The 13263-nt window shown below is 45.0% G+C and overlaps 1 protein-coding gene across 7 annotated transcripts in view; it reads left to right on the top strand.

The window, feature by feature from the left end:
* Positions 1–13263, top strand: part of ACVR1 (activin A receptor type 1) — a 110547-nt gene that overhangs the window by 65561 nt on the left and 31723 nt on the right. For all 7 annotated transcript variants that reach the window (XM_019554139.1, XM_019554141.1, XM_019554140.1 and 4 more), the window contains 2 exons: positions 3334–3433; positions 12488–12634. In XM_019554139.1, the coding sequence (XP_019409684.1) occupies positions 3334–3433; positions 12488–12634 (247 nt within the window). The remainder of the gene's footprint in view (positions 1–3333; positions 3434–12487; positions 12635–13263) is intronic.

Here is a 13263-nt window from a genome sequence, read left to right as displayed (position 1 = left end):
GTATGTCTGCAAGCAGAGAATGCATGGCTACATTGTAAGATCAATGGGTGAGACAACAAGCAGCATGTGTTCCACTCACTGAAGCAGATCTGTTGTGCCAGGACACATCCTGGCACAGATGATCCACTTCATTTGGCAACATCTGTTTTTAGCCCCTGTTGGAGTCTTACTTATTCATGATTTGATGAGATTAAAGTTTAAACTTTTCCACTTCCCATTATTTTTAGTACCAAAAAACCCAAACTTTTTAAACAAAAAGATTTGTCATTTAAAAACTATCGGGAGTGTTTAATTATACGTGGTACAGGAAGCATTTCAGATAGTGGTTTTATGTTTTTCATGATAAGACCCTTTCTGTAGTTACTTGTAACTTTGTCAGATTTGTATGTGGTTTTGGGTGAAACATTCTATGCTGAGTGTCTGCTTCAGGCTAAAATTTTCTGGCTAGGAATGTTCAGCTAGAATGGCTCTTCATTTCTACGAATGAGACATGCGGGGAAGTTTTGTTTATGTTAAAAAAAAAAAAAAAGTGTGGGGGTAAGCGGAGGAAGAGATCTGCAGACCTCTTTTTGGGAGCAGAACGTGAAATTTGGTGTAGGGACTACCATGCTGTCTGAATATGCCTTTTGCCATCCTGCCAAAAATGCGGCCAGTTTTTATAAATTTGTATCCGTAAAGTGGATATGTTAATGCTTGGTAAAGAGTTCTTGTTTTGGCATCTGAATTTACTGAAGGTTTATATGTGCACATGCTTACAGCTGCTACTTGTCAACCAGGCTGAACATACGCCATTTACTCCCCACTGTGTAAATGGGCATGTTCCTCTGAAGAGCCTCTGTGGAGTAGGGAGATGTTTCCAGTGTCTTCAGTATCTTCTCCCAGCTTGTATACAGGCATTGAAGAGTAGGAGGAGAAAGCAGGGTGATTTTGAAGTTGAAGATGAACAGCAGAAGGGAGGATTTAGGGACAGGAGTAGAAGTTGGTGTGGAAGATGGAGATGGAAGCAAAAGAGGGTTGAAGACCAAGGAAGGAAATAATGGGTATGAGGAGAACGGCTGGGGAGGAAGGGAGAAGGAGCAGAAGTAGGATTATGGATAGGAAATACAGAGGTCTATAGGGGCAGAATAAGGGACAAAAGCATCTGTAGAGGACACTCCCTTATAGAACCTGCAATTGAAACCATTATTCCTAAATTCCCATATTCTGTCCAGCAAATATCTGGACAGCATCCAAATATTCCCAGATACTTTCCTAATGTATCTAAATATATGAATCCATCCCCTTAAAATGAACCACTTTAGGTAATAGCCTTCTAGTGCTGCCTGTTATTCTCTCTCAAAATCCCCTGCCCTCCTTCTCTAGCTACAGTTTTGTGTCACTCCCCCTCCCTTAAAAAACAACACAAAACAGATGTTAAAAGAATGTTAAGGGATGTCAAGCACTGAATGATTGGGAAATTAAAACTGCTGGTGCAAGTGCAACCTTAATTTGGGTCCTTTTGTGTGCATATATTTTGATAGTCTTGAATTACACAGTTCTGTATTTTTTCCAAGGACTCAGTTCACAAGGTTGAGGGGGATTTTATGTATGTTCTCAGTAGAACAAATGTGTGGCTAGTAATACATTTTGCCAAATATTACACTTGACAGGTGGAAATAAGTGCAAGTTCGTCTTCACAGTGTTGTTTGTGTGTGGGGGGGGCCTCTGTTTTTTGTGTGGGGGGGTTGGCAGGAGGGGGTGGGCATCTGTGTTTGTGTTCATTTTGTTTCTGAAAGTTAGTTCTTTCTGAAGACGCATAAATGTCATATTGGAGTGTTCAAGTGCTGCCACCTGGTGGAATACTCAAAGTTTCCAATGCTAGGGAACAAGAATAAGAAGTTTCAGAGTTTAAATGTTCAGGTTTAAATGTGCATTTTACCTTTTGATCTCTTCAATTCTGAATTGTTTAAAAAAAAAGCTTTGCATGGAAAAAAATCCAGGTTCTAAATCTCTCTTTCAAAACATAAGGGATTCATAAAACAAATTTTGATCTGTGATATGAGACAACAGTAATTACTTATGGGAAGGTGTTCTATCTCTGCTTAGTCAAGTGACATTTACAGCACTGTGCTCTTCTGGTAATCTTTAATGAAAAGGTACAGAGCAAAGGGTTTCCCTTTTAAAAGTGAATGCTGTATTTTTACTTTCTAGTAAGTATACAGGGCCTGAAGAATCTTAAATTTGGTAACAGCCTAAGAAGTGAAATTTGTACCGTTTAGAAGGAAATCCTCCTATGAGACTGTTCTAAAACAGGAAGTGGATAAAAGGTTATTTGAGATGGTGACAAATAAAGGATTAAGGGAGCAAAAGCTAAGCTAAGACAGGACAGAGCATTAAAAGAATTTGAGTGGAATTTTATTACAGAGAGTATCTAGCATACTATTGGCAGCTCCCCAAGGGCAGCAGTACAGCTCATAATAAATGTTGCTCACTTTTTTAAATACAAGAAAAAAGGTCATTTAGAGGATACAGTGCAGTGGGTGCAACTGTCAACTGAAGAAGTAGCGATAGAATAACAATGTTAAAATTGAATATATTGTCTATAGAGAATTTTGAGCTTTTTTGTTTTGGTTTTCTTTTGTATTCCCACACCAAGGGTTGAAGTAGAAAATAGCTATATAGTATATAGTTTGTATTGTCCCTTTCCCTTCTTGGGTATGTCCTGACAAGCGTGCATGTGCAGTCTGTGGCACCTCAGACTGCTTTGATGCGCCACAAACTGCATGTGGCACATGTGCACCTGTTCACCATGCTGCTAATTTGTGGCGCAGCAGCTTTGTGGTTTTTTTGTTGACACCTGGGAGGATCCCAGTGTCAAAAAAAAACCCTCCAAAAAACATGCTGCTGAAAATAGCGGTATGGTGCATGTGACAGCAGTGTGTATCACCAGAAAAGGAGCCTAGCTGGCCAGTGGCTGGCTTGGCACTGCTGCTGCCCTGGGAGGCCCTCAGGACCTATTCCACCAGTATCGTTTTGCTGTGCGCTACAGCATGTGTGTAGGGGTGTGCCTGGGAACAAATAGCAGCATAAATGTGTGCTGCTGGTATTTGTCCTGTGGGAAATATGCATGTTCATTGGTACATGCCCCTTAAGTGTAACTTGTTATCTTGGAATGCAAGCTCCTCAGGAATCTGTCTACTTCTGTACTATGGTTATCAGACCATGGTCACAATGCTACTCTTTTATAAATAATAATCGGTAAATAAGTAAGAAGTGTGGGTATGTGTGTTTCATGAATACATGCATACATGTCCATTTCTCAATTGTTTTTCTTCTTGTTTTCCATTTAAACAGGACTTACTGGATCATTCCTGTACATCTGGCAGTGGCTCTGGTCTTCCTTTCCTGGTGCAAAGAACAGTGGCTCGTCAGATTACACTTGTAGAATGTGTAGGTCAGTAAAGCTCTTGTTTGTATTTCTCATGAAGCCTTGTAGCTGTATGCTGTGCTGAGTGAGCCACAGCTTCTGTTCTAAACATCCCTGTTCTTTCTCAGTTGATCTTAATCTTCTGGGTAAAATTTTCCAGCTTCAGCCCTCTGGGGAATTTTTTTTTTTCAAGAAAGGTTGATGAAAGATTCACTTCAAACTAGTGTTTGAGAGATGATGAATATACTCATTACAACAGAATTTGGGAGAAACTTTATCTTAGATCAATCAGCTGAAGCTAGAAAGTTCAAACTTGGCTAATTCTGCTGATCACCTTGAAAGCCAAGCAAATTAGATGTGAAGGAAATCAAGTTAAACTCATTTTTGTCAGGTTTGTAGAGTTTGAAATTGTTAATGTGTGAAGCAGAAATTTCTTGTGCAGGTGTTCAATTTAGTAAGTAGAGTTCTTTGGCTGTTAGATGGGCTAATTTAAGTTAGTAAATGTTGGTGATGTTAAGCCCAGTAGTTCAATTTTTAATTTGCATTTTTAATAGAGGTCATGACTCTCTGGCATCAGAAAGTCAAAAACTCAAAAATTACACAGGTTTGAGCTGTTTCAAAAGGGGTGGGAATGCAGGGGCACTCTTGCTCCAAGCTGGGGAGCAGCTGCTATGTTCTAATAGTTGTACTGTGGAATGATACAAATACAGCAAAGCAGCTCCTGCTTTAATGCTGCTTCATCCAGTTTAAAGTTCATTCTAACACGCAGTATTTTAGAAGCTTGCCTCACAATAGCCACCCCTTCATTCGATGTGAGAGAAAACATTGTAATTAGAGGTGCACCGATACGTTGGTCCGATATTGGATTGGCACCAATATAAAGAAAATTTATTATATTGGAAATTGGCCTGGTGTGGCTGATAATTTGGTTGATAAATGCCCGTGCATGTGCACAGCTGCAGTGCAGCGTGTAGGCAGCAAGGAGCACATCCTGGCAGCTTGGAGAGCTGCATATGCAGCTGGTAAGTCTGGTGTGGTAGAAGGGGAGGGGGGAGGGAAAGTGTGTGGGGGGCAGATTAAGGCCCCTCGTGGGGAAGGAGAGAGTGGGGCAGGGGCTGGAGCAGACACTTTCCAGCCATGGCGCAGGACAGAGCTGCAGCTCATCCCAGGGCGCGGGGCAGCTCCTGTTGCTGTGCGCATCCCAGGAGGGTACGGGACAGGGCATGTGCTCCCAAATCTGTGCAGGGGAGTAGGGTGAGTTGCAGCTGCAGACTGGGGCTGGGGCTGCACTGGGCTCCCCTTGGTGTGTGGGGGCTGAGCTTAGGACTGAGCTTGGCGTGGGTGGCAGTGGTGTTGGGAGGGGGCTATGAGGGGGCTAGGGCAAAATTTGGGGTGGCTGCAGCCCCCCCACCATAATCCCCTCCCAGTGCTGCCCCAGTCTGCCCTGAGCACAGCCCTGGCCCAACCACTGCTGTGTGCCAGGAAGAGCCTGGTTTGCAATTCAACTGTTGTTCTTTCATTTAATACATTTTATTTGAATAGTTGATGCCCCATATTGAGGCTTTTGCAGAGAGGAATAACACTGATATTATGTTTTCCCAACTCTTCAGCTAATTTGTTAAATTTAACACTGCATAAATGCTTGCTTTGGTTTTATCTAAGTTTCTCTTTCTAGAATATTATGATTCAGTTTTTGTATGCCAAACACTGAAATAGTCTTAACTTTAAAAAATGCATTTAATCTTTGCATGTGAAAGCCAGATCCAAAAAAAAGACCTGTGCCCCTGAAGTGAAACTTGGGTAGAAATGTAGGCACTGAAGTCTAAAACTGAGATCCTGAAACTGTCTGAACAAAACCTGCCTGGCCCTAGACATGCCTAAACTCTGCCTACCACTGGGAGGTGCCTACTTTGTGACTAAGTGTCTAAAGTTGCTCATCTACCCTCAAGTCTGAATGACGTAATACCTAATACATGCATAAGATCAGCTAGCAACTAGAAGATGGGCATCCCCCTCCTCATGGGTGGTGGGTTAGGTATGCCACTGGGATGTGAAAGATCTGGGTTTGAATCTCCACCAGCTAAGCAGCCAGTTGAATACGTGTCTCCTCTATATTTGGGAATATTCTTAAAACACTAAGCTGGTACATACAAGGGTTAGAGGGCAAGTATTTAAAAAGTTTTGGTGTTAAACTTGAAGGCATCTAAGTCTTTTATTAGATCTCTTAACTCTACTTGATTGCTTGAATTAGAAAAAGTTCTTTTTTTTTTTTTTTTTTCTTCCCCTCAACAGTCTTTTAGTTCTGTCTTCCCAGCAGACAGTATTTTGCAGTCAACAAGTACACAGGTCTCTGAAATGATCTTAGCCCAGTGGTAGACAAAGTCTGGCCCACAGAGATTTTATCCAGCCCATGGTGGGTCCCTCAGTTGTGCCTGGCCCAGGTGCCTTCTGACCCGTGGCACATCCTGCTGCCCCAAGGTGTGCAGCAGGGCTGGGGCAGCTCCATAGCTGGACTCCAGCTCCCAGCAGCCCTGGTGGTGGTGGCTGCTTCTAGCTGCTGCTGGCCCTGGCTCCAGCCTCGTGGGGACCAGCCAGGACATGTGTGGGTGGGGCCCAAACCCTAGGCCAAGCGTGCAGTCCCAGCCCACCCCACGCAGGGGGGTTGGGGTCCCTGGAGCGCTCGCTCTGGACCCTCCTGCCCTGGCCATGATGAGCGGCTCTGGCAGTGTCTGGGCAGAAGCTGCTGCTGGGCACAGGAAAAGAAGTGGGACCTGGTGGCAGGTGCAGCTGCCTCCCCCTTACCATTGCCAGACCCTTCTTGCTGGCACTGCCTGGAGCCCATGCTGGGGCTGCCCTGCAGCCCCTTTGTGGCACTGCTGCCACCCGTGTTGCCTCTTGGCTGTCCTGGGCTCCTGCACTCAGTGGGGCAAGGTGGGTAGGAGCCACAGGGCAGCCCTGGCATGGGCTCTGGGTGGTGGCAGCAGCAAGAAGGGCCCAGCAGCAGCAAGGGGAGGCAGCTGCACCCACCATTAGGTCCCACTTTTTTCCTGCATTCCGCATCAGCTTCTGCCCAGCTGCCCTTGTTCATTGTAGCCAGGGCAGGTGGGTCTGGAGTGGGTGCAGTGGGGCAGTCACAGCAAGAAGACCCCTACAGCAATGAGGGGGTGGTGGCTGTGTTCACTGCCAGGTCCCACTTTTTCTTGGTGCCCAGCAGTATCTTCTGCCCAGATGCTGCCATCTGCACTTAGGGCACCATCACCAAATCTGGGCACCATCACCGAATCTGGGGAGCAGGCCCTCCTTGGGGTAGAAGAGTGGCGTGGAGGCAGCACTGGTGGTGGCCGTGCTGAGGCTGTCTCATGCCTGTCCCCATCCCACATAAGGAGGTTTGGTAAGTTGTTGTGGGGGGAGGGGTGCTGACCCATCCCACAACAGCTTTCCAAAAATCCCTATGTGACCCACAGTCCCAAATAATTGCCCCACCCCATCTTAACCCCTGATGCTTGTAAATTTTGGCTTTCTTTCTGCTTGCAACAGCAGGGCAGGCCAGTAAGGTGATAGGGGAGAGAATGGAGTAGTATAGTTACAGAAACAAGAGCCGTCCAGAAATATGGAAGTGTGTGGCCCATATTTGTGAACAAGGGAGCTGGGCTGAAACTCTGTGATATTCCTGTAGGAGTCCCAACATCAAATTTGCAGAGCCAGAAGAAAGGAGGCTAGGCAGTTCTTGATATCTTTTGGTGCCTGCTTGATCCAGAGCAGCTCCAGGGGTTAGCAGGCCTCCAGTATAACTCTAGCTGGGACACGTCAGGCAATTAGCTATAATAACTATGGCACTCTTCACTGTAGCCCATCATTAGTAAATCTAAACTAGAATTTACAAGAGGGTCCTCAGCCTTACAGTTGCCTATGACAGTTTCTGCACTAATGAATTTTCATATGGTTGTGTAGGGGCCATCTAGTACTAATATATGCAATTCCAGCCCTTTTAAGTTGGTGCCAGGAGCATCCCCAGAGTCCGAGCTGTGGCTTTAAAATCTTGGCTTTGACTTGGCTGAGTCACCATACCTCTCTCTGCCTTGTTTTCTCATCTGTAAAAACAGGATACTGTTTTTCTCAGGGAAGGTGCTGAGGTTTAATTAATTTATCATAACAGCATAATTGGCTTTGTGGTGCCATATGAAGATTAAGAGTTGTTACCCTAAATAATGTGTTTGTTTTTTGGGAAAATGGTTTCCTGAGGATAGAGAGGTCTGGACTCTGGGCCAGGTGGGATTGCTTGTCCCAGTGCCATTCTGCCTTTGATTTTAATGTTCTCATCCTTAATTCTGTAAGCCACTGGAACGGCACATAAAAACGACTCTTATGTCAGTGGGACTCTATCTGGCATAACAGGGATATTATACCCCTTAGACTATAGAAAGCTTAGTTAGCCCCCTTCTGTCCCCTCCCCCACCATGGACCTCATCAGTTGATGGGATGTCATGTCATATAGTTAGCTAGGTGCTAGGTCGCACAGCTGTATTGAGTCCCTTTGCCCCTCTTCTCCCTCTCTCCTTTATAATCCACCTGCAGAGGCCTTGTTGCTTTGGCTCTGTACTTCCACAACAGTCTGTGACCTACTTCTTTGACTCTTCGTGCCAGAGCTCTTTTCCATCCCAATACTCACTCACTCCTGAATTCCAAAGTGAAAACAAGTGGGCAGTTTAATGCAGCACTTTTTTGGTGTTTGATTTTAGTGGGAATCTGTTAAATCTGCTTTTAGCAGATGTCCACATCTGAAACATCTAGTTCTGTATGTAGTGATTTATCTGGTACCAGTATTTCTATAGAGGAACTCGGAGATCATGTTCCAATGAGGATGGTAGGTCATTACCTGAAATTCAAGGGTTTTTTTTTAACTAGGGTAGGTAAAATATTCTGAACACAAGAATACAGAAAATTATAGAGCTCATGGAGCCCTACAGATGTGATGTTTTTCTTTTTGTTTACTATCCAGGACAGTAGCAAAATTTCCCATTGTTTTTTATATATATATGTTTTCTTTTTAAGCACAAAGAAGGAACATTAAGATCACTTGCTGAAAGGAGAGACAATATTTTAATGTTCTGCTTTTTAAAAACGGTACTCACGTTTTGAGTTTAAATACTAATATATATATTTAAAAAGCAGAACATTAAAATATTGTCTTTCCTTTCAGTAAGTGATCCTAATGTTCCTCCTTTGTGCTTAAAAAGAAAAGTAGAAGCTAAATTTATTTGTTTTCCTTCTCTACAGCAAAAGAAGAAAACAGGAAATTCTGTGGCCTGTGTATATGTGGTATGTCAGATTTAGATGTTCATGATGGCCTTCTGGGCCTTAAATTTTATAAATCTGTGACTAGATCTGAATCAGTCTCCCCCATCTTTTTTGTTATTTTAGATTTTTACTTCATTGGCTGCTGTACTGTAGTAGCTAGGGGACCTCAATAAGAACTAGAACAAGAAGAAAATAAATGAGGTTATTCATTCCCTGCACCAGCAGACAAACAGTTTTGGGGCAGTGTTGTGTATTGAATTTGTATTTAGCACTGGCTATGCAGATTAGCTGGGACCTAATAAATTAAATTCAACTGTCTAAGACCAAATTGGATTCCTGTATTCATTAGCTGCCTAATGAAGATCCAGAAGTTGGTTAGTTAGCTTCTTTCTGATACCACAGGATTTATCTAAAACCAGTTTTGATTCCAGAAATGATTGGTTTGATTATGAGTACAGTTGTATCAACATTAAAGGTGACGTATACTATTCTAACTATTCTCTTTAAGGTGGTAAAGAGTTTTAGTAATTTTAAAAATGACCCCCTAACCAAAATAACTATCAATAAACCAGGCCTTAATCTGTTTTCACTTGAATACACTTGCAGTTGATTCGTATGTGCCAAAAAAGAGCCATAAACAGTGTAGGAATGGAAGACAGAATTCAGAGATGGGTAGTTGCCAAAGTCAACAGGTTGTAGTGCACTTAGATTAAGGCTATGGATTTTAAACAGCTAGCAGTCAGAAGCCTGGCATGTGGTCTGTGCTTCACTGTTGATTTATGAATGACTTGATGCATTGTCCTGAGCAGATCACGTGGGCAAATTTCTGCTTCCAATATACAAGTTGTTTGGGTACCATTTTGGTGTTCTACAGAAATTCTAAGCAATTCCTCAGCCAATCAGTTCTCTTCATATGTTGGATGTATATTTTTAAAAGCCCAGTTCCCCAAGATATTTTCCTTTTACATTTGGGATATTCATATTTTTAGCATTAACTGTAATGATAATTCATTTATCTTAAGAATTAAAAATAGAAAAATGTGTTCTGTATGCTAAGCATGTTGCTTTTTATTGGCTGAGTGAAGTGTGGCTCTATAAGGACAGTGGCATTCCTGACTGTTTGTAATGCTCTAATTTCAAAATGCTGGGTGTGATATATTGCAGAATTCCAGGGGGTGTTCTAAATACCAGTGGATTATATCCCTCTTGGTCTTGGCACTGATTAAAACATCAGCAAAGCCTGAATTGGAGGAAAATTGGGGCCCAAAGGCTGCTAATGTTGGAGGTTGAGTTGTCTTTCTACCTCCCCTACTGCTTCCTTATATGTATCAGAAGTAGCAACTTTGCTTGCTCTGTAGCGATGGTCTCTCTACAGTCTGTAGCCTGCACTGTGTAATAAAAATCAAAGAGCTTTGTAGGGATGGGAGTGGAAGCAGGAGGGTGGATGGGGGAAATAAGAATCAGGGCCCTGAAGAAGATGGGAGTGGGCAGTGGGGAGGGAGAGGATGACTAAAAGAGAGGCAAGGACATAGAAGGGGAAGAGAGTTGGAGATGATGGTGATAAGCACGAATCTTGGTTTTCTCCAAATTTTAAACCCCCCCCCCCCAATTTTGGGATTAAAGTAACCCCAAATCCACATTTTCTCTGATTTTTTTTAAATGACCCCCCTTTCTCTTTTTTGAGAGAGGCATTTCATTTTAATCATGGAAAAATGTGGATTTGGGGTTAATATTTTTAGCTAAAAATTGGGAATTGGGCTTGGCCAGCTGCTCCTTGCTGCCTGGTGAGCTCTTGCGATTGTTCTCTTTGGAGACTGTTAAGAAGCTCAGTGCCTGGCCTGGCTCAGCCTCTGTCATCGTGCCATCCAGCTTCTTGGTGCCCTTGGCCAGCTCCAGGAGCTGCTGGAGCAAGCCCATGCTGCGCGCACCACTGCAAGGGCCGGGTCCAGGGCCAGCCTTGGCACTCCTCTCCAGCAGGTGAATGGGCCGCCATGCAGAAGCTGCTCCCCCAGCTGCATGTTCAGCTTAGCTAGCGTGGACACACACTTGAGCCCTTTCCCCGCCTCCTGTTCCTGTCCCCCTAGCCTGGATCCCTTTCCTCAGCAGGGCTCACGTCCAGGAGCTGTAGTTGCACAGAGCAGAGCAGAAAGAGATTGCAGCATGCCTCCATCTGGGCTTTGGGCCGGTTCCACTCCACTTTCTCCCCCTGATCTGGCCATTTCTCCTGGCCTGCCTCAGGCAAAACTCCCACCCTGGGCTGGGAAGGCACAGAGGGATTGCTCCCTGGCTGGGAAGGAGGTTTGGGGGGGTCTTGTGTTGTGCTGAGCCACGAGCAGGGGTAAAAGCTGGACAGACTCCATGCCAGTGTGGGAAGGGAACTGGGTAGCCCCAGTCTAGGGTCCCTGTGCCCATGCCTAAGAGGGGAGGCAGGGGGATTTTTCCCCTCTCTCTTCCCCCCTTCACCTGAGGCGCTGCCTGGGCTGCCAGCTAGCCACTCCCCACCACTGCTCAGGGACAAGCCTGGCAGGGCTACTTCCTCCTCCAGGCATACCCTGGCTACAGTCCCTGCAGGCCAGGGTGGGGGTTTAAACCCCTCTCTAGTCATACTGAGCAGCCTGCCAGGTCCTGGCTATGCCCCTTGCTCCCCCAGCTCAGCTGCCCTTCAGTCTCCCAGCCACTATGGAAGGGAGAGCTGCAGGTATGTAGCTTCATTTCTGGAATCAAAAGTAAATGTCTGTCTATTCACTTATTTCTCTGTTCAAGCTATGCAGGTTAGATTATTCTGCAAAGATTGAATCAATTCAGGCTCAGGCTTTTTAAATGTTTGTACTTAGCTGTTGTCATTTAGAATTTAAATATACATCTTTTTCAGATTCATAGAAGAAAATTTAGTCTTCTTAAGCATCTTGATAGTGCATCCAGTGTTTTACTGAAAGTTATTTCCACACCTAAATTGATGTTCACTTGAGTTCATGGATAGAGTTAAAAATAGTCTGCAAGGCTGTGAAAGAGGAGTTACGTTACCAGGAGCAGCTAACAGACAGTAGGATTTAAGAAAAAGGGATAACTCGATTAGTGAAATCTAAGAACCATAAAAAAGGAGAGGGGGTCATTAACACCAGTGGAATCAAGAGTTTAGAAGGAATCCGGTAGGTTATAATGACCCATGAAGTCAGGTGACTCCCTGACTGCTTCTTAAATAGAAATGCTGCTGCCACTATCAGGTAGTTGTTTTTAAACTTTGGGTGGACCAGAAATCAGAGGAGGGTTGCAATATCACCCCCTTGCCCCTCCCTTCCCCCCCCCCCCCAATTTATCTCTGCTTCTCAGCTTTACCCCTAAGAGTTTTATTATGATTGCCAGGCATTATGGTAGAAAACAGCCCTCAGCAGGATTCAAATATGAAGAGTGTAATGTCCTCAGGGAGCAGATTAAGAGTGTTTGTGCACAGAAACCAGTGTGGGGAAAGGCAGAAGTAGACAAGCACTATGGATAGTTAGATATGTGTATAAGAAAGATGCCTTATCCTTATGTTACTGTGAGAGATTGTGTTGGCTTTAATTATATATGTGTATATGTATTGCAACCTTCATATTGTGTTTAATATGTACTTATGAATTGCATTAATTTATGCAGCATTTGAGAGCAAGTGAGCAGTGCACAGCAGGCAGTGTTGTGTATTGAATTTGTAAATGGATAATTTCAGCTGGGATACTTGTTACAGTTCATTCTTACTAGTAGAGACTGCTGGTCAAAATTACCTGAATTGCTTGTTTTTGCCAGGAAAAGGCCGATATGGAGAGGTCTGGAGAGGGCAGTGGCAAGGAGAAAATGTTGCAGTGAAGATCTTTTCTTCCCGAGATGAAAAATCCTGGTTCCGGGAAACTGAATTGTACAACACTGTATTACTGCGGCATGAAAATATTTTAGGTAAGTATATAAAGCTAGCCAATTGTCTGTCAGGAATGACAGGGGTGGCGGGGGTGTGCAGGGAAGGAGTCCTGTGGTTCCCCCCTCCTGTCTGGGCCTGTTCTCCCTTTACCTCCTGCTGCTTGGGGTCTGGACCTGCTCCTGACCCTCTCTGTCACAGTGTTGGGGGGGGAGGGGGGGGAGGAGTGGGCCCAGGCCCAATGCAGGGGAGGACTGGGCCTGAGGATGGGGACAAGTTGGCCTGCTGTGGCAGGGGAAGCAGCAGGCCCGGGCCAACCCAGCAGTGGCAGGGGAATGGGAGGAGCGGGCTTGAACCTGACGGGGTGGTGGCAGGAGGAAGGGGGTGGGGGAGGAGTGGGCCCAGGCCCAAGCGGTGGAGGAGGCCTGCTCTTCCTCTCCCCCAGCTACTGCTGCATTGGGCCAGGCCTGTTGCTCCCCTTACTACCATGGTGGGTTGGCTTCTTTCCTGGCTTGGGCTCAGTCCTTATCCCCCCCCAACCCTCCAGGTTGGGCCTGGACCCACTCTTCCCCTCCCCCCACTTCTACCACCACAGTGCACCTGCTATTCCCCCAACCTGTGTCTCTCCTCCCCCCGCTGCCCCCATGACCCCGCAGCGTCCCACCCCCAC

This window comes from Crocodylus porosus, unplaced genomic scaffold (assembly GCF_001723895.1).
Source record: "Crocodylus porosus isolate Cpor-Errol unplaced genomic scaffold, CroPor_comp1, whole genome shotgun sequence".
In the NCBI taxonomy this organism is placed as follows: Eukaryota; Metazoa; Chordata; order Crocodylia; family Crocodylidae; genus Crocodylus; species Crocodylus porosus.
The sequence above is the reverse complement of the archived record's forward strand: the minus strand, read 5'-3'. Positions and strand labels throughout refer to the sequence as shown.